Genomic DNA, 20,281 nt, shown 5'->3' on the forward strand with positions numbered 1-20,281 from the left:
GGGTATGGTAGGGTATGGATCATTGGTAATGATCAATAGAATATTGTTAGTTCATTTAAAAATTGCTTGCAATGTTTGAGAGTAGTGAACTACAAGTAATTAAACTAGTTGTCTAACTTCATTTTGCAGAAGCTTGCTGGTAGTTCAACTATATGATTCAAATTGTTAAATTACTATTTTTCATGTTGGTGTAATTAACTACTGAAACTAAAGTAAACATTTGTTTATCTCACAATTGCTTCTCTACTGTAATTAAAATCCCTTTGACCAGCCCCGTCCCCTTTCATCCTGACTGCTGTGAGGGCATACTCAGACAATGCATTCATCAGGCAGCCACCAAAACACTTTGTGCTGTGCATGTGCAAAAAAATTGTTTATTAACAAATGTTCAGAGAAGTTGTTTATTGCTATTTTAGAAGTAACTACATCTAGATCTCTCCCTAGGGTAGCTGTGCTGTAGTTCAACTTCTTCCAGTGTAAAGTACTTGGTAGCCTGCAAAGCTATGCTTTTTAAAGAAGCTTCCCCAACACTGCCAATTGGGGACAAAGTAATGGGACTGTGTTTGTGCTGTCAGAATGTCACAGTCCTGCCTGGTTTCCTTCACTTAAGATTTAGAGCCATTATGACCCGGTGTTCCAATCAGAGGTGTTCTTAGGAACTCTGGGCCCTCTGAAAGAATGTTCTCCTGGGACCATTCTATCACCTTATACTAACTACTTAACCCTCTATACCCTAATAGAATTCTAGAACACTGCAGCAACACCCCACGAAAAACAGAGAATTCCTTCTTCTAACCGAGTGAGGTCATGCAGGTAATTTATCAGACTGAGGCCGTAACGTATCGACCGAGCGATAGCGATTAATGTTAGCCATGGTTTTATTTGAGACATTTTCTGTTTTCAGTTTTTAATCATCAAATGTAGGTATTGCTTCTGTCATCATCCAACATATAAAAAACACACCCAGGGCGTATAAAGAGTTTAATATTCAAGTTGAACGTCCTCTCTCTTCAGTGAGGCTGTCTTCAACTCTCTCTCAGTCTGTAACATTATCTGTTTAATTTATCTGATGAGCTCACATTGTCTCATTTCTTTGTTATACTTAAATATGCCAAAGGCCACTCCCCCATGCTGGGAAGAATATGAAAGCAATGATCACCTGTCCAAACACCACAAAATGGTCAGATTTTTATAAAAAGTTTTTTTTTATTTGTGTTCCTTTCACATGAGTTTTCAAAGAATGTAAACAGATATTTTTATTATTTTTAAAGAAGAAAAAACAGAGAGAAAAAGGTTTGACATTTCTGCACTATCAAGAGTAAGGTGCAATACAACGCGGCTTCTGGTGAGTTTGACTCAAAGGTACATGAAGTACATGCTCACCACATCACAACTTTGTGGTGTAACCATATAACCCTTTCCCTACAGTCAAATCCAAATGATTTACCTTACTTATTCTCATTTGACAGGATGTTATTGCAGACTATACAAAGACATGCCGCAGGAGTGTTTCTATGGTTGTCAGTCTCCCTGTGCCAAGGTGCACTATGGCTCCAGACGTTGGCTGGCGTCCGAGTCAGACAGGGCACTTTGCACAAACTCAGAGCACATCTGACAACCTTGTTATGACTCAGCACAACCTCCATAGTCCTTGAACGGGTTCTTTGGTTCAAGTCCATTATCAAGCTTCTGGCTTATATTTTGATGGCTTTCTATATCAGTTCTTGTGCGTTTAATAAAGCAAATGGCGGCAGCCCTCCTTCCGGCCCTTTGTAAATCTCAATGTCATGTTCATGTTTGTTGGTGTGTTGAGATGATGTTGGACGTAAGGTCCCAGGTTATATGAGGTGATGTGATGGCCTGACTGACCATCAGCTCTGACCTCATACTAAGTCGCTGATAGCGCAGTTAAAAATATAGAAAAAGCAGAAAGGTAAAAAAGTAAAAAAAAAAGCATAAGAACCACAGGAGTAATAAAATGGAGGTTAATGACATTTCTTTCTTTTCTTCCGTCTCTCTCCCTACAATCTTTCCTTTGTTCAAATACAGGCATTAGTTACACAGGGTGATAACACAGAGCCATCTTTTATTCTGGTTTTGAGTTTGCTTCTTGTTGGTTTGGCCATTAAGTAACACTTTTCACTGTCCTTCATCTATTTCCATCTTACATTCATTCAATCGTTCTTGATCACATTCTCGTGTCATTCGTTGCTCTCGTCCAAAACTAAGGTTTGCATTTTTGGCTCACATCAATTCAATTCAGTTCAATTTTCCCAAATAGTTTTTACCAATTCTGATGTATTTTTCCTTTTCTCTCTTACTTTCTTTTGTTGTCTTCCTTCCCCCCCCTTCCCACCCTATTTTAGGTATTATTTTGTAGTATGTCTAGGCATCCTCCTCCACATCCTCCTCAAACTCGCCCTCCTCCTCTGCAGTGGCGTCCTGGTACTGCTGGTACTCGGACACCAGGTCGTTCATGTTGCTCTCCGCCTCGGTGAACTCCATCTCGTCCATGCCCTCACCTGTGTACCAATGCAGGAAAGCCTTGCGGCGGAACATGGCGGTGAACTGCTCGGAGATGCGCTTGAAGAGCTCTTGGATGGCGGTGCTGTTGCCGATGAAGGTGACAGCCATCTTGAGGCCTCGAGGTGGGATGTCGCACACGGCGGTCTTCACATTGTTGGGGATCCATTCCACAAAGTAACTGCTGTTCTTGTTCTGGACATTGAGCATCTGCTCGTCCACCTCCTTCATGGACATGCGCCCGCGGAAGATTGCGGCCACAGTCAGGTAGCGTCCGTGGCGTGGGTCGCAGGCGGCCATCATGTTCTTGGCGTCGAACACCTGCTGGGTCAGCTCAGGCACGGTGAGGGCGCGGTACTGCTGGCTCCCTCTGCTGGTGAGCGGGGCGAAGCCTGGCATAAAGAAGTGCAGACGGGGGAAGGGCACCATGTTGACGGCCAGCTTGCGGAGGTCGGCGTTGAGCTGGCCAGGGAAGCGCAGGCAGGTGGTGACTCCGCTCATGGTGGCCGAGACTAAGTGGTTGAGGTCGCCGTACGTGGGCGTGCTCAGCTTGAGTGTGCGGAAGCAGATGTCGTAAAGTGCCTCGTTGTCGATGCAGAAGGTCTCGTCGGTGTTCTCCACCAGCTGGTGGACGGACAGGGTAGCGTTGTAGGGCTCCACCACAGTGTCCGACACCTTAGGAGAAGGCACCACGCTGAAGGTGTTCATGATGCGGTCGGGGTACTCCTCACGGATCTTGCTGATGAGCAGGGTGCCCATGCCAGAGCCGGTGCCACCTCCCAGGGAGTGTGTGAGCTGGAAGCCCTGCAGGCAGTCGCAGCTCTCCGCCTCCTTCCTCACCACGTCCAGCACGGAGTCCACCAGCTCAGCTCCCTCTGTGTAGTGGCCTTTGGCCCAGTTATTTCCGGCACCACTTTGACCTAATGAGACATAAAAGATCATTGGAGATGTGATGAAAAGGGGGAAGAAGGCACAGAGGACAAGAGAGTCATAAGTGGCAACAGCAGAAGAAAGTATAACAGTAGAGGGATTTTTTTTAAACGATATGGAGTACCCAGGTAGATCATCTCAGGCCTTGTCGATTAGGTGATTAACATGATATAAATTGGTGCAACTACCACCAATCCTCTACTGCCTTACCAAACACAAAGTTGTCGGGTCTGAAGATCTGCCCAAAGGGTCCGGACCTGACAGAATCCATGGTGCCAGGCTCCAGGTCGACCAGGATGGCTCTGGGCACATACTTTCCACCTTCATAAGTGACACACACACACACACACACACACACACACACACACACACACACACACACACACACACACACACACACACACACACACACACACACACACACACACACACACACACACACACACACACACACACACACACACCAACTCAGTATTGCAGAGAATGAGGAACTACTTTTTATGTGTTTTTTCACAAAAAATGAAGACTTAATTAGTTCAAAGTAATTAACACCCCCTTCTTCCAAATGACTTGACTTTTCCCCGGAGGCCTCTTTTAATAATAATAATAATAAATCACATTTATGTGGTGCTTTTGAACAACTGGAAATTATTTTCAAATTGGAGATTGCCTTGTTGCTGGTAGGCCTGAAGATTTCCAAATAAACCTCACAAATCTCTCATTTTTTTTTTTTTTTAACATCCCCATAATGTTCATTTGAGACCAACTCAGTCTTGGTTGTGGTCAAAAGATTCACCCATTTGTCAGATACTATTCTGGTTTGAGTCATGGGGTTTGTATGGGTTTGAAAGACGTCCACGGGGCATGTGACTGAACCCAATTTCTCTCATCACTTTATCACAGCCTTCCTTCTGTTTTTATGTTTGCCCCTAGGACTCTTTGGATCAGCAGTAGCAAATGGCCAACGGCGGCTAGCTGTGGGCTACCAATGGCACTGCACACACTAGGAGCTCTGCTAGCACCAGGCAGACAGCATGACATACCTGAGGCTTCGTTATAGTACACGTTGATCCTGTCCAGCTGCAGGTCACTGTCGCCATGGTATGTGCCAGTGGGGTCAATGCCATGCTCATCACTGATCACCTCCCAGAACTGAGAGAGGCAGAAGAGAATGACGGGAAGGGAGAAGTGAGAGAAGAAAAAAATATGAAGAATCAATACAGACAACAGGGGAGGGAAAGAGCGGAGAGAGAGAGAGAGAGAGAGAGAGAGAGGGATAGAGAGAGCAAAAGCAGGGGGCTAGAGAGAGTTGTAAATCAATGGCCTCTCAGTGTAGAGTCATGTTCTACCTCTCTGGGGAGCTGTATACTATGCAGCTTTATGTAACTGTGTGTTGATGCACTAAAGGAACAACAGCCAATGTCTACAGAAATGCGAGCCATAAAGCAAACTCACTGCCAGAGGTTTCTGAGGAACTGAACTAGTATTCTGGCAGAAATGTGGGATTTATATGCAGGGGAATTCAAAGTTCAGTGTCTACTTTTCATATTCAGATGGTCTTTCTGGGTGCATCTGGACATCTGCAGAGCAAATGAGTAAGAGCAGAGAAAAAAAAAAATGTGAGACACAGAGAGACTGGCTCTTTCAGTTCTGCATCTATCCAAGCCCATGAAAGATATAATTGTTTACAGCTCTGGGTCACAGGACTTTGGGCACTCTGCCTCAAATCACATTTAAGAGTCTGCATCTTTCCCTGCATACGTGTCTGTGCTGTTTGCTTGCATGCGTTCGACTGGATGTGTATGCGTGAGTGTGCATGCAAGTGAAAGTGTGTGTGTGTGTGCAAGTGTGTGTGTGTGTGAACGTGTGTGTGTGTGTGCCTGCCTGATAGCCCTGAGTGTGCAAATTAGATGCATGAGGAAGCTCTCCAGTGCCTGTGGGTAATGGGAGAGCACTGGCCGAAGGACAACGCACTGTCTGCCAGATTCAACTGCAGAATGTAAATCTCTGCTTGTTGTCACTTCCATGGCTTTTATACAAAAATGGTTGTACATCTGAAATGGAGAATGTGTCCCCACGTGTAATTGTGGAATATATCTCTGCATCACATATTTGAAAATTGTGAACAATCTCTCTCTGTGTATGTGTGAATAGAATGTGCGGGTCTCAAATAACCCACTAAAGATACCTTTTTATAAAAACTAACTGAGAGAGAGAGTGAGAAAGAAAGAGAGAGCGGGAGGAGCACAACAAAATCTGAGGCAGGACTGAAGAGAACTTAAAGGAAGACTATAAGATGAAACTTAATTAAGAAACTGGCACAGACAATTACACATACCAAATCAAGTGACCTTAATCTGAGAGAGACACACAAAGAGGGGGAAAAAAATATATGGATGCAGTGTAAAGGGACCATGGCAAGAACGGCAGGCAGCCCAAGACCTAATATGACAGGCGACCTACGTCACTCACATCCCGCTAAGACTCTTAGAAGGGTCTGACTCAAGCACCCCCTTGTCTATTCGGCCCTAGTGTTATGCCCAATGACCAAAGTGGAAGCCAACAAATTAGACTTTTCAGTAATACTGAAGCAGTACTGATTATATTGGTGTGTTTATTAACCTCAGCAGGCAAGGTTTTGCTCAAACTATGTATGTATCTGATGGTAAGATTGGGACTGTCTAACGGAACAAACCCTGCCACTGTGGCGACATAATCAAATTCCTAAGGATACAGTTTGCATCACGTGATGCGTTCCCAGGCACCGGTAGGACACATGGACACGCCGCAGACACAATGACAGCTAAAAAAAATTCGTTTCAACAATTGGCCCGACACATTCTATCATCTTTCAGATGACTTCATCCTCTCCGCATTCATCTGCTCCCCTCCCCCCCATCTCTACTCTCCCTCTTTCTTTTGTGCCCCAGCTCCATTCGCTGGCGTCCTCCCCTCTTGCATCAGCACATTTCCCTCCCCCTCGCTGGACAACTGATTTTTTTTTTGTCTTGACAGACACTGATTCGCTATGTGGAACGAGACGACCCACTCGCGTCCATTTAAACGGCTATTGTCAAACGAAGTGAAAAATGTCGTGAAAACATAACTAAGAAGCAGTCAGTTATTTTCTAGACGCGAATACGCCCGGTCCTGCAGCCAATGCGCGCAACAGGGCCAGAATATGGGGCGCTTTTCAAACTGCTACTGATTTACTATTTCATGGCATGATTTTGCGGTGTCGGAGCCACAGTTAAAAAAGTGTCTAGAGGAAATGTCACCCTCTTTGAAAGAAGTCCGTGATTCATTGAAGTAAAACTCTACCATGTAGATCAGATAAAACAGAGGCGTTAGATATTTCACCATACGACTTGTTTCGACCTGGTAAAAACGAAATAGGCTATTGTGGTATATCTTACATTCCACGTCTTCCACCCTAATATACAACAGCTATAGACCAGAAAGTTTATCAGCTGTATTTTTTATTAAACCCCCGTTTCAGTGCCTATTTTGGCACATAATTCGATTTTCTCATTTTCATAGTTTAGTTATAGTATATTTAGTTAATAGGTTATTGAACTAGCCTAATGTAGGCCTACACCTACGTTTTATTTCAGTGGACAACTTTTACTCGGAGACATACTAACTAAATGTATCGTACATTCAGCCCGTTATTTTAATGCATACGACCTGTGCTAAGTAGCAAGCTCATTGGCAGACCAAATCACAGCCGAAGATCACGCAGAAAACTAATATTACCGTTAATTCAGTCCAGTCACCAACTTGCCACAACTTATCAGAAACGGTGTCTTTCACAAATGTTTTCCCCTTTTTAACAATTTACAGAAAGTAGACTGTGAAAGTTTAAAGTCCACTCTGAAGTCCTGACAGTGACAATAGCCTACTTGTAAGTGATGACATTTCTGTCATTATAGGAAAACGTTCAGCCTTGACACAATACAATTCAATCTTTTTGGCTTGGCTATAAGGATTTTTTTTTTGTAGGATACTTGAAAAAGTCGTTTAAGTCAATTGTCCGCAAGAATTGTGTCCTACAGACTTTGCATATCAAGACATAATGTCAGAGGATAATACACACAATCATTAGGCCTACTTTTTATAGAAAATCCCATAACAGTTTAAATTGCCTCGGGTGCTTACCTTCGCTCCAATTTGATTACCGCACTGGCCAGCCTGAAGGTGCACAATCTCCCTCATTTTGTACGACTGTGTTAAAGTTTAAGTTCAGACAAGAAGATGATATGTGAATGATACTTCTGCGACCACGCTGTTGACCCACTGACTACTATGAGATGTGCAGATGGCAAACGTCTGAGGCGGGACAAAGGCTATATATCTCTGGATACTTGCCAGAGCGAGGCTGAATCCTGCGATAGGCTCAGAACTCCGTAGCCCAGTGGATCTCCGGCATTGATTGGTTCATGCCATAGGATAAGGGGTTTCTCTACGAAACTGAAAGGGGCCGGAAGTCAGGAGGGAGTGCCAGTGGAATAGTGCTGGTGCTGTAACCATAGACATACATGTCTATGGCTGTAACACTAGGCCTTCAGTAGAGAGGCTCGAGACTGGAGAAGTTAGCCCGGGTGCCATCCGTTTTGTACGCGCTCCACTGATTGCTGCCTTTTCGCTAAACAAACGATTTTTCAGCGAGAAGGCAATCAGTGGAGCGCGTACAAAACGGATGGCACCCAGGCTATGCAGAAGCTGCAAAATAGTTCACATTTTAATTTGCAGGGTTTAAGTAAGCCACCTCTTTCGTTCTTTCCATGAACACGATATTACAGTCACTAGGAACTGTGTTATTACAAACACTGAGGTGGCAAAATAGGCCGTCTTCATGACCTAGGCACTGTATTTAAGACACTTGAAGCATTTATCAGACAACTTTACACAAAGGTAAGCGGTAGGCCAACATGGTCTCATAACACCTTGCTCAAGCAGTTTAGTGAAAGAAACACTCTTTGAAATATATTTAAAATAAAATACCGTTTGGGTATTAGAAGTATAACTTTAATTTGGAGTGAATTTTTTATTTAATACGTTTTCATCTTTTTAAGATGAAATGCTCTGGCAGATCAGTTTTGCCTCTAAGACTGGCCCTGAGGGGGTCCACAATAAATGCTTATGCTTGAGGTAGAGTTGAATATATTGTGTATTTTTCCACAGCCATTATCATACACATACACACACATATATATAAACATACTTATAGTAATCTGTCTTGCTTGTGCCGTGATACTATTTGTCTATCACGCCTATGATTAAACCCCAATCCTCTTCAATCAAGATGTAACTGTTGTTTCATCACCATGCCGCTAGATGGCAAGCGCACGTCTCTTACATGGGCGGAGAGTATATGTTTTTCCAAGCAGGCTCTCTGTGTATTTTATCATCATTCGGTTTGGGATCTGATCCTACAGCTGTCTTTTCTGACCGGAGCGCTGTTGGAATAATCTGTCGAACATTTCCACCACTCAGTTCTGCAGACTACCTATAAAGCCATCGACTGGTACGTAATCAATCTTAGTTCCAGACAACAGAAATATAACGTTATTTTAACGTAGACCACGACAATGGCGCACACAAACACCTAGTTACTTAGCCCTGTCGACAACGGCTCGGTATAATAATCTGCATAATCTGAAAGGTTGAATGTTGTCGTTACTATCAGCCTTTAATTTCTTACACGTCATGGATGGACGGGTGTGGATTTGTCATCTCATCCATATGCTTATTTTGAGTATGTGCATAGCCTGCATTGATCAGCGGTAGTTGTTTGCCAGTGTCAACAGGCATAAATGCGCCTTGCATTGCAGCATTTACAAATTCAATTATTTTATTAGATGGGCCTGGTTTTCCCCCGTGTGTGTGCGACTGACTTGCTGCAATTCAAAATGCAATCAAGTTCTAACATCACCAGCAATAGCGCAACTGTGACACTCGGGACGTCTCCCTCATTGTCTACCCTGGAGTAAAATGGCATCACTCTAATTAGATGTTGAGTGTGGACGCTACGAGTTAGAAGTAGCCTATACAAGAAAAGGAAGGAGGAAGTTCAAAGTTCAACACTAGTGACAGAAATTTCTAGACCACAGTGTATTGTCAGGTGGCAAGTACTTGGACTCATTTACCAGAACACTGCATCCTTTGGACCTAGACCAATAGCATCCCTTGATATTATCCTTAGGTGCGGTCAGAAACATATAGCCTATTCATTGTGGCATCAAACTCAGAACATGTTTTTACTAGTGCTGTCAAACGATTAAAATATTTAATCGCGATTAATCGCATTTTTGTCATAGTTAACTCAAAATTAATCGCGATTAAATTAATCAAAATTAATCGCGATCGCAAATTTGATCTAATCTAAATGCCCCTTCAATAATTTTTTTTCCATCATTTTTATTTTATTTTAATGCTGTTATCAGCATGGAAAAGTGGATTGGCTTGCTTTAAGCAATGTTTTATTTTATTGAAAAACAACATTGCCGAACAGGGCGGTACAAAATAAAATTATAAAGTGCACATTTAAGATAAACATGGACTCAGCCTATAGTGCAGTTAAACCATGGCTTAATATTTTTTGCTGCCAGCTGCCTATTGACATTTTCAGACAACAGTGAAGCTCGCTTCTTTTGCACAACACAACTTTTAAAGGTAAACTTTCTATTCAGAAGCTTTTTATCATCCATTTCGCTGTATCGCGCTCATCATTCACTCAAACGTGACGTTAGCCTACTACAAAGTTTGTGAGGGAAAAATAACGTTGATCTAAAAAAAAAAAAAAAAAATTTTTTTTTTTTTTTTTACATCGCGTTAATCGCGCGATAAAAAAATTAACGGCGTTAAAATGGGTTCGCGTTAACGCCGTTAATAACGCGTTAAACTGACAGCACTAGTTTTTACTGGATGTTATTCTGGTATAGGCTTCAATATACCTGAAATAAAGCTATTCCTCATATTGTCTATTTTCATATTTTAGTGTATGATCACGCATTGTGGGCTATTAGGATTTTGTTTGTTATTCACCTCAGCTCTTTTAATCTCATCTTTGATGTAATATGTGTGAAATACTCACATTGATGTTTTTTCTTTTGATACAGCTTGTTACTTCTAGCATCAGGATGTTCTTTACATGTGGTCCCAATGAGGCTATGGTGGTGTCAGGTAAATCACTGCGTTTCAGTCCCATAACATTGAATTCAGCCAAGTTAAATGCACGCATCATGCCTTGTTTGTACGTTGTCCCCATGTCTTTGGAATCGAATATAGTACAATGATATTATCGCTGTTCTCTCTCCCCGCTCACTCACACTTCATTCCTCCTCAGGGTTCTGCCGCTCTCCGCCTGACATGATCTCTGGTGGGCGAGTGTTTGTGATCCCCTGTATACAGCGGATCCAGAGGTACTGTATCAATCTTAACATTTCCATGGGCGTATGTGGGCCGATAGGAAACATCAGTTTGAAATGCATGTTTTGCCTCCTTCTCTTCTAGGATCTCCCTGAACACTCTGACTTTGAATGTCAAAAGTGACAAAGTGTACACACGCCATGGAGTGCCCATCTCTGTTACAGGCATTGCACAGGTATCTTATTTCAATCACTTAATCTATACGTCTGTCTGCCTTTCAATGTCTCTTGCACTTCCTGTTTTCCACTGTTAATATTGATTTAAACTGCATTTTATTATGATCATAGTAGACGGTTAAGGCCTAGAAATATGCTCTCAAGAATATTTGCAACATGATCCTTGTATGTTTCTGTAATAGTATGCTGTGGATTGGCTGTCAGTCCTTGATTCATCCTCTGACAACAACTACATCCTTTAGGCAGCCATGATAATCGGAATCATCCTGGTCCATGTTACCTTATTTGACCTTGTAGGTCAAGATCCAGGGCCAGAATAAGCAGATGCTGGCTGCAGCCTGTCAGATGTTCCTAGGAAAGTCAGAGGGGGAGATCTCCAATATCGCCCTGGAGACACTGGAGGGACACCAGCGCGCCATCATTGCTCATCTGACAGTGGAGGTAGGCAGTGGCAAACACTCCAAAACCTGGGACCAGGCAGTGGCAGTGCCACATCACTCTTGGAGAACTGCAACCAAGGAACATGGCCATCCTAGCTGTTCCCAGCATCCCAATTAATAATCCCAATCCTAATGTGTCATGACAACAGTATATTGTAGAGGTTAGTAGAAGGCATGTAACCAAGTCTTCAATGAACGGGAACGAACAGAGCTGAACAGCCAAGTCGGGGTGGGAATCACCAGGTATCTGATTTCATCACAATTCTTTGGTCATAATATGATTAAATGATAAATCTTTGATTAACTGCGATTCTGGAATTGATTGCAATGTCTTTGTCAAGTTATGTTAAGCATAAGGATTAGCATAAGCATTACATTTACCTGCAGAGATGTGGCATGGAAAGCACAACATTTGATGTAGATCCAAACACAAAATAGGTTGCTGCAATAGATTTACACACACCATTACCATACCCAGTATTTCAGCGACTGGCTTGTTGACGGAAAGTTTCTGCAAACGTTTGTGTTGGCTATCTTGTGTGTGGATCTACAACCTCCTGAGCATCTCTTCAAACAATCACTCCATCCAGGAAATCTACAAGGACCGTAAGAAGTTCTCGGAGGAGGTGTTCAAGGTGGCCTCCTCTGACCTGGTCAACATGGGCATCAGTGTGGTCAGCTACACACTCAAAGATGTGCACGATGACCAGGTTACCATTTACATTTTTAATGTCACACATCTAATATTCATTTTACACTGAGTGCAGAAATAATTTTAGTTGGCACACTGTCTTTTTTTTGCCTTTTTAGCTGAAAACTAATAGTAAAATATACGTTCTTGTCTCCTAAGGAATACCTACACTCTCTCGGTAAAGCTCGTACTGCGCAGGTGCAGAAAGATGCCCGTATTGGTGAGGCCCTGTACAAACGGGATGCTGTCATCAGAGTAAGTATTTTCTCTGGACTTCCCTTATTATGGTTTGCATCTTTCCCTGTTGCATTTCAATCTCTGCGTTTTACACTTTTTTTAACTCTTCAGACATATTTTTAGCGTGCCTCTTTTTTCTTGTTTAGAGGCTCAGCGTGTCTAAAAGTTTAATAAGAGTAAGGATTCTCTCAGTCTCCATCTGCCATTCATTTCTCTCTTCCTCCTTCTCCTCCCTTCCACCTGTGTAGGAAGCCCATGCCATGCAGGAAAAAGTATCTGCACAGTATGTGAATGAAATCCAGATGGCCAAAGCCCAGAGGGACTACGAGCTGAAGAAGGCTGCCTATGATATTGAGGTCAACACCAAGAAGGCGGAGTCTGAGATGGCCTACCAGCTGCAGGTACAGTCAATTATTTCATCTAACATACAGTTCCACTACATTATTAGTTATTATGCACACAATTCACGTTTAAGTTAAATACAGCAGCTTACACATGGGTCAGCTCCACTTACTGTGGAGCATGTGAAAGCATGTCAGTTGTTGTGCCCCCCTCCCAGGTGGCCAAAACCAAGCAGCGCATCGAGGAGGAGAAGATGCAGGTGCAGGTGGTGGAGCGCACGCAGCAGATTGTGCTGCAGGAGCAGGAGATCCTGCGGCGTGAGATGGAGCTGCAGGCCAAGGTGAAGAAGCCTGCTGATGCCGAGCGCTACCGGCTGGAGAGGCTGGCAGAGGCAAACCGGTGAGTCCCTGGAGGAGGGAGTGGGAGAAACATTGTGTGTGTGTGTGTGTGTGTGTGTGTGTGTGTGTGTGTGTGTGAGAGAGAGTGTAAGTGTGATTGTGAGAGAGAGAGAGAGAAATATAATAAGAGACAACTGCATGGTAAAGGTAAAAGTTTGTTTCTCAATCAAATCTTCCTGTCAAAGGAAAAAACATCCTTAGATGTTAATTAAGTGTACTGTTTCTAGCATGGCTACTACAACAATTACAACACTTATTATGAATAAGAATACATGTAGTGTATTAATATTGCTTTTTCAGAGAAAGGAAGCTCATTAAACAAAGAAAATAATCCTAAACATTGAAAGGAAAGGAAACGGATCAATGAAAAGAGATTAGGAAAATAGAAAAATGTGCCTAATGGCAGCTTCAGAGGTTTTCTTTTTCTTTTGCTCTTTGCCTTGTTCACTAGCCTGGGTGCCAGCCGAACTTAGCCCCGCCCACAACATCTGAGGTCGGGAAGTTCGGTCTGGCATTGCAGAACTATGCCAGCACCAGAGCTGTTCGTAACAACCAAATTGTCAGGCCGGGCTTTATACGATGATGGACAGATGATCAACAGTAGCGTAATCAACCACGTCACCAAAGAGAGCTTGGGTTAAATTCGTTTTCAACAAACATGGCTACCGCTGGAGAGCTGAGATGTGTAGATTGGTTGTAGGTCTATCCAATTGAGCAGAGGCATTTTATTTTCAGGTTTGGTTGAAACACGCCCCATAATCACAGCCCAATGGAGCAGTATCAGACTCATATTCTGCCTAGAATTATGAGTATGACAACGTCAGGCTACTTGTTCACATGAGCTGTTTTTCTTCCTCTGAATTCTGTCTCTCTGTCTCGATCCCAGTTTGCAGCTCATCATGGAGGCAGAAGCTGACGCTGAAGCCATCAAGGTGAGTAAGACAAGCTGATGTCATCAAGAGGCAACCAGCTTCATGTGATCGCAGATGAAATAGATTCTATGGTTAATGTTACTATACAAAAAAACAATTGAGTAGAATAATTTCCTTTTTTTTATGCACAGCTGTGCTGATGGTTCTCTGAGTTACATCAATTATTAAGTTAAAAGCATACAAATTGTGTGGTGGAGTGACATTTTTCCAGTACCTAAAGAGGACATATACTTAACAAAATAATCTAACAAAGTAGGGACAGTACAACCAAACTACTCTCTTGCCACAGTGACGTCTGTCAAACCTCTCCCTCTTTCTCTCTTAGGTGAGGGGGGAAGCCGAGGCCTTTGCCGTGGAGGCTAAGGGTCGTGCCGAGGCTGAACAGATGGCCAAGAAGGCAGAGGCCTTCAATGAGTACAAGGAGGGAGCCATGGTGGACATGCTGCTTGAGAAGATACCACTGGTGGGTCTCATGGGGATATAGGGAGACAAAGATTGTGTGTGAGAGAGACAGGGTGAAAGTGATTGAATGGGAGCGAGGCTAAGAGGGAGGGAGAATGGGAAAGTGGTTGTGTATGTGAGAGTGACCAGCCATGAAAGTGATTGAATGGGAGTGAGAATAAGAGGGAGAATGGGCAAGTGTGTGCGTGTGTGTGAACGAGTGAGTGACCAGCCATGAGAGTGGTTTAATGAAACTAAAAGAGGGAGAATGGGCAAGTTTCAAGAAAGAGAAAAATAGTGATGGCGAGAGCAGGAGAAATACACCAGGTTCACCAGATCAGTCCACATCCAAAGCAGCTAGAGCAGAATGACTATGTAAAGGAACCCATGTACCATCACCATCATTTTGGAACACCGAAAGTTGATGCTCAAAGACAAATGTAACTGTGCATCACAAGCCATACATTTCACAAACACAGACCAGCATTTAACTTTTTGTGTAAAGAGCTGCTAAAAGCGGAATTCACAGGACTCAATGCTTCATAAAAGAGGACTCTTGAGTCCTTGAGTCCAGGGATCAAACATCATGCTCCCACTATGAGCGTCGGGTTAGAGTATGTGATCAAACATCATGCTCCCACTATGAGCACAGGGTTAGAGACAAACAAAGCGTTTTCTGGGTTGGAATATTCCCATATGCCCATTAATTTGCAGAGGAAGGGTTCAGATTTGTACTCTTTTGCTAATTGGAAAATGTAGATGGACTGAATGAAGTGGCAGACTATTTTGAGAATATTTAGTTTTTGTCAGATTTGGTGATATTGTGCCCTTGAGTGTCAGATGTCTTAAGTGGTCGTGTGTGTGTGTGTGTGTGATCCCCTAGATGGCCGAGGAGATCAGCAGGCCCCTGGCGGAAGCTCAGAAGATTACCATGGTGTCCAGCGGCGGCGCGGAGATAGGCGCGGCCAAGCTGACTGGCGAAGTGATGGAAATCATGACCAGGCTGCCCGAGACCATCGAGAAACTCACTGGAGTCAGCATCTCCCAGGTGAGACACACACACGTGATTTAATTCATAGAAAGGTAAACATAACCAGACCCACTTCATGCAGAACATACAGTGGCTTGCAGAAGTATTCACCCGCCCCCCTAAAAATCATCACCATTTTCTGGTTTACAAAAGATATTAACACATATTTTCCCAATCAGTATTTTCATTAGGAACATTTCTGCTGGAAGGCAATCACTCTCCCAAGCCTTCCCACTTCAATTGTATAAAGTGTCCCAGTCCCTTCAAAAAAATTATTATTCCACATCATGATTGGCCACCTTGTTTCACAATTGGGATGGTGTATGTTCAGGCATTGGCCGTGTTAGACTTACACCACATAAAGTGCTTTTCAGGATAGGCCAGAAAACTCTATTTTGGTCTCATGACAATACAACTCTGTCCCACATCTTGAGCAAACCTCCAGACATGCTTTAAAATTCATCTTCTACCATGTCTTTTTGTTGCAACCCTACAACTAAGTCCAGTTTTATGGATAGCTTTTAAGATTGTGGACTCTTACACCTCCGCCCAAATTCCAGCCACTGAATTTGTAGCTTTTTGAGGGTGATAGATAGCTTGGCTGTGGTGGCCTCCCTCACCAGTTAATGTCTTCCCTGGATGCTTGGTTTGGGGGGCAGCCTTTTCTTCAAATAATCTGGGTGCTGTAATTCTATTTCCACTTTCTTACCTCAATACACTCGGACATTTTCTTGGAGCTTTTTTTACTTTTTCCTCCATTATTTGAATCCGTTCTCTCACAACTGCTGAATACCCTTGGACAGTGATTATTATATCCAGTAGGAGATCTCCATTTTAACCACTCATAGGTAGCTAATTATGATCAGTTATGGCCAAAAGAGTGGCATCTGGATCATTTTTTAATAATGTATCATATGCCTTAGTCTGGAACTCACACATATGGAAAGCACAGGGTTCTGAATACTTCTGCAAGTAGTATATTTCAGTTTTAAATTATTGAATCAATCAATCACTGAATTAATTAATTAATGAATTGAATTGTTAGCAGACAAAAATAATATATTTGGAAATATACTAGGCCATACATGTTTGTAATAAAACACTTTATTATAAAATGTGTGTAAGTATCTTTTGTAACTGTGAAAATTGTGAAAATGGTGATGACTTTAAGGGGGTTGAAGGAATTTTTTGCAAGCCACAGTATTAACATGAACAAAAACACATGCTTTGTGGTATACTTACTCACTGTTATGGATTTTTACTTAAAAAAAAAAAATCATTTAAAGCTAGTTAGTTAGCTTGCTAACTAATGAATTATCAGTGCCAACTGTGCTGCTGTTGGTGTTTGCAAGGCAAGTCTGTTGGTTTTAGCTGGTATCAAACAAAACTCTTTACTGCTGCTGTACCAGTCTTTCAGTTCGATCGCAACTTTCATGCCCAGTCTTGCAGTTATTGTAGGAATCCATACACAGTGGGACAAATGAGCAGGTGTACGACTGAGTTGTCCTCTCTAATTCTTCCCCTACAGGTGGCTCGCACTGGTTGAGGAGGCCGACCCAACTGGCTCCACCAGTCTGCTGCCTCTGCATGTATTGAAGTCACAGCCTTACAGTTCTCCGTTTTCCCCTGTCCTGTCTCTTGTCGTTCTTGTCTCATTCACTACTATGTCTCTTTTATTCCTTATCTGTGAATTTCAATCTTGTATTCTCTTCCCTTTGGCTGCACATTCCTAAATTTCTTTCGTCTTTGACTTGGCACATTAAGGCTGTTTCTGGGGACATTTGATTAGCTTTGCTACTATTTATTAACTAACTGAGGTGATTGTCTGCACCTGTAGTAGATTTTAACTGTATGCCTGGAACTCGAACAGATTATTTTAGTTCTCTTCTGTCACAATGGCATTACTCATTACTGAGCATTTTCAGTGCAGTTAACAAGTGCATTTAGCCATGAGTTATGAGCAGGCACACGTGTTGTGGTGACATGCACATTTTTGTAACCATGGTAACGGCATGGTACATGCAATGGTTAATAAATGTTATTGATCATAAGTATAATTCAATGTCACTCTGTACATACAGATAACAAAAGTATAATACATAAATAAAGCTGCAGAAAGTTATAAAGTTATTAAAAAGGGTTACACACTATACAACACTTTATGAATCAGTTTGCCATTAAAGGCACCCAGTGCAACTTTCGAGGCTTAAAAATAAACATTCAAATTCTAGTCTTTTTTACACGTAGTAAGTTTCAATAACTCCATACCATTACATACCGACATTCAAGCAGCAAAGATGAGACGTCGTTGTGTGGTGAGAACTGATAGAAAATCGATAACAACAACAATCGCCGCCATTTTCTTTATTTTTTGTAACCTTCAATAAATAAAGCAGGCTTCCAGTCAATGGAAAAATGGCTTCTCCCCACCGGCGATTGTTGTTGTTTACGATTTTCTATCAGTTCTCACCACACAACGACGTCTCATCTTTGCTCCTTGAATGTCGATATGTAATGGTATGGAGTTATTGAAACTTACTACGTGTAAAAGACTAGAAATTGAATGTTTATTTTTCATTGAATGTTTACATAAAGTTGCACTGGGTGCCTTTAATGTTTATTCGGTTATATTTGCTGTCATCTGTTGAATAGTTCTTTCACCAACCTGTATGGATGTAGTATGGATGACTGTTATAATTGAGTGGTTCTTATACTCCATTTTCCCAGAAACAGTCTCCTTGCTCAGTCACTTGACCTTTGACTGTTCCTTGCGTTGTAGTGGTGTCAATGTGTGTCTAGTCCTTCTGAGACGCTGGCACTGCGGTGAAATGTGTACCTCGTGACCAAATATATATTATAACACTATACACGATATATATTATAATACATTTCTGGGAACAACCGTTTGGGAGCTAAGCCTCAATGTGGGCTGATATAATTAGTGAGTGTGTGCTACGTTTGACATTTCAGGATCAGTTGAACGAATGATGCTACCATCAAATGAGGATGCATTTTAAATCAGACAGTCTGGTTTTATACCAAAATGTTTTGTTGTTCCCAGATGTTTACTTACGACAAGTGTGACAGTCACATCTGGCTTCACAACACTATGACAAACCCAGAATGCGGTTACTTTTGTACAGTTACTGACTCTATGAGGGTTACGTGGTGTCAGGGAATATAACTGCAGCTTTCCTGACTGAAAGTAACACCATGGGCCAGCAGCCTCAAGGACCTGTAGCCCTGTCGTCGTCCCCCCCCCCCATTATTGCCTCTATGTCCATTGCCTTGCTGCCAAACCAGAAGTGCATCTTACAAGACAGTGTCATGTAATCTTGCAGTCCAATCTTCCATGTGGTACTCTACTTCTGAACTCTGTTTTACGGGAGAATAATAGCATATGGACACTGTTCACATTTACTGTCACTTGACCAAATCCAAAGCTGAGGTTGTATGCGATTGATCATTTCCAATCGTTTAGGTAAACTTGAAACAGGTAGAAATTCAATTTCAGGGAGTCCAGATATTTAAAAAGAGACATGCTCAACCATTTTACCATTGTTGGGTCATTGTAGATGTATTACTTTCAATAGGCCAGTATTTTTTTTGTTTTTGATGACATAATTATATTTATGAATTCTATTTATCATTCAGCGAGTCATCATTGTCAGGCCATAAATGTAGCAGACAACTCATTATTATTTTTCACCAGACTAGCTTTAAGCTAGTGTTCAGTTACCCATTGGCCAGTTGTTTCACATGATCTGAAATTACTTTGCCAAAAAATCTTTAAATACTAAAGGATGTTACATTTTTGAATACAAGTTGGAAAAGAGGGCAAGAGAATTAATATATAATAGGGGACAAATGTTTCTCTTTCAAACTGTAGAATATTGAGGAAGCAAAGCAACTGTAACCATGTATTCATATTTCTATTTACACATGTACTGTGTCATTATTGTCATGACTTTGTGTTTACCATGGCATCGGCATTGAAGTTTAGTGTTAAGAAAACAGAAAGGGTACCATCCTGTGTGCTGAACTAGCTGGCTTTGCTCTTTAGCTTTGTCCGTTGGTCCAAAAGTCAGGCTCTTCATACCAAACTTTTGCCATACCATCTGCTCTCGAAAACCAGTGCTGTGTGGTCATCCTGTTACCATGCTGACTACTTACGTTACAGACAGGACTTATTGAACGGCTCATGAGTGAAACCAGATTCTGATATCTTGTGTGCATACTTCACGGGCGCAGCTATTGAAACATTCATTCTTTTTTCCTCTTCTATGTTAAGTCATTTAACATTTTATGTTGACGATCTTTAACTCCTCCTTCAGGGGACAGAATCACTGAAGCCGGAAAGTCACGATTGAAACTGTATATCTATTAGAACCACGTTTTATTTGTATTATGTGATCATGTATTAAGGTATGCAGATACTGTTGACCTCATCGCTCCAATCAACACTAGTTTATTTTTGGGCTTTAAAGTACCTCAAGACATGAAACGTCAGATGCAGAGTTTAGTGTGAATGATTATTCTTTTATGTTTATCATAATTACTGTAAATCGTTTAAATATTACATATACATTACAGATATTGTGCTCTAATGCATTAAGCCTCTCTAAGCATATTAACCACTTTCATTTCAAAAATGGCCACATGATTGAATTAGCAAATGAGAGGAAAATCTGTTGGTAGAAATCCAGGGTG

General features: G+C 42.0%; 2 protein-coding genes across 2 annotated transcripts; one reads left to right on the forward strand and one right to left on the reverse strand.

Moving 5' to 3' along the window:
- Positions 1-1,186: 1,186 nt before the first annotated feature.
- LOC308364329 (tubulin beta-4B chain-like) lies at positions 1,187-7,757 on the reverse strand. Its single transcript, XM_080837429.1, has 4 exons — positions 7,612-7,757; positions 4,497-4,605; positions 3,664-3,774; positions 1,187-3,443 (listed from the first exon to the last, which is right to left on the reverse strand). The coding sequence occupies exons 1-4, from the start codon at positions 7,666-7,668 to the stop codon at positions 2,386-2,388; spliced, it is 1,335 nt and encodes a 444-aa protein (XP_080693555.1). The 5' UTR covers positions 7,669-7,757; the 3' UTR covers positions 1,187-2,385.
- A 1,116-nt stretch (positions 7,758-8,873) lies between these two features.
- Positions 8,874-17,269, forward strand: flot1a (flotillin 1a). Its single transcript, XM_080837943.1, has 13 exons — positions 8,874-8,980; positions 10,575-10,638; positions 10,802-10,877; positions 10,969-11,059; positions 11,358-11,501; positions 12,091-12,210; positions 12,351-12,446; positions 12,677-12,829; positions 12,988-13,169; positions 14,055-14,100; positions 14,426-14,563; positions 15,425-15,589; positions 17,100-17,269. The coding sequence occupies exons 2-13, from the start codon at positions 10,596-10,598 to the stop codon at positions 17,115-17,117; spliced, it is 1,272 nt and encodes a 423-aa protein (XP_080694069.1). The 5' UTR covers positions 8,874-8,980; positions 10,575-10,595; the 3' UTR covers positions 17,118-17,269.
- Positions 17,270-20,281: the final 3,012 nt, after the last annotated feature.

Source organism: Sprattus sprattus (assembly GCF_963457725.1).
Source record: "Sprattus sprattus genome assembly, chromosome: 4".
Taxonomy (NCBI): domain Eukaryota; kingdom Metazoa; phylum Chordata; class Actinopteri; order Clupeiformes; family Clupeidae; genus Sprattus; species Sprattus sprattus.

Coding starts and splice junctions, on each gene's coding strand:
- flot1a (XM_080837943.1), top strand. CDS start 10,596: ATGTTCTTTACATGTGGTCCCAATGAGGCTATGGTGGTGTCAG. Junction 10,639..10,801: donor TGAGGCTATGGTGGTGTCAG/GTAAATCACTGC, acceptor ATTCCTCCTCAG/GGTTCTGCCGCTCTCCGCCT. Junction 12,447..12,676: donor AACGGGATGCTGTCATCAGA/GTAAGTATTTTC, acceptor CCACCTGTGTAG/GAAGCCCATGCCATGCAGGA.
- LOC308364329 (XM_080837429.1), bottom strand. CDS start 7,668: ATGAGGGAGATTGTGCACCTTCAGGCTGGCCAGTGCGGTAATCAAATT. Junction 4,606..7,611: donor GTAATCAAATTGGAGCGAAG/GTAAGCACCCGA, acceptor TGCCTCTCTCAG/TTCTGGGAGGTGATCAGTGA. Junction 3,775..4,496: donor GTACTATAACGAAGCCTCAG/GTATGTCATGCT, acceptor TCACTTATGAAG/GTGGAAAGTATGTGCCCAGA.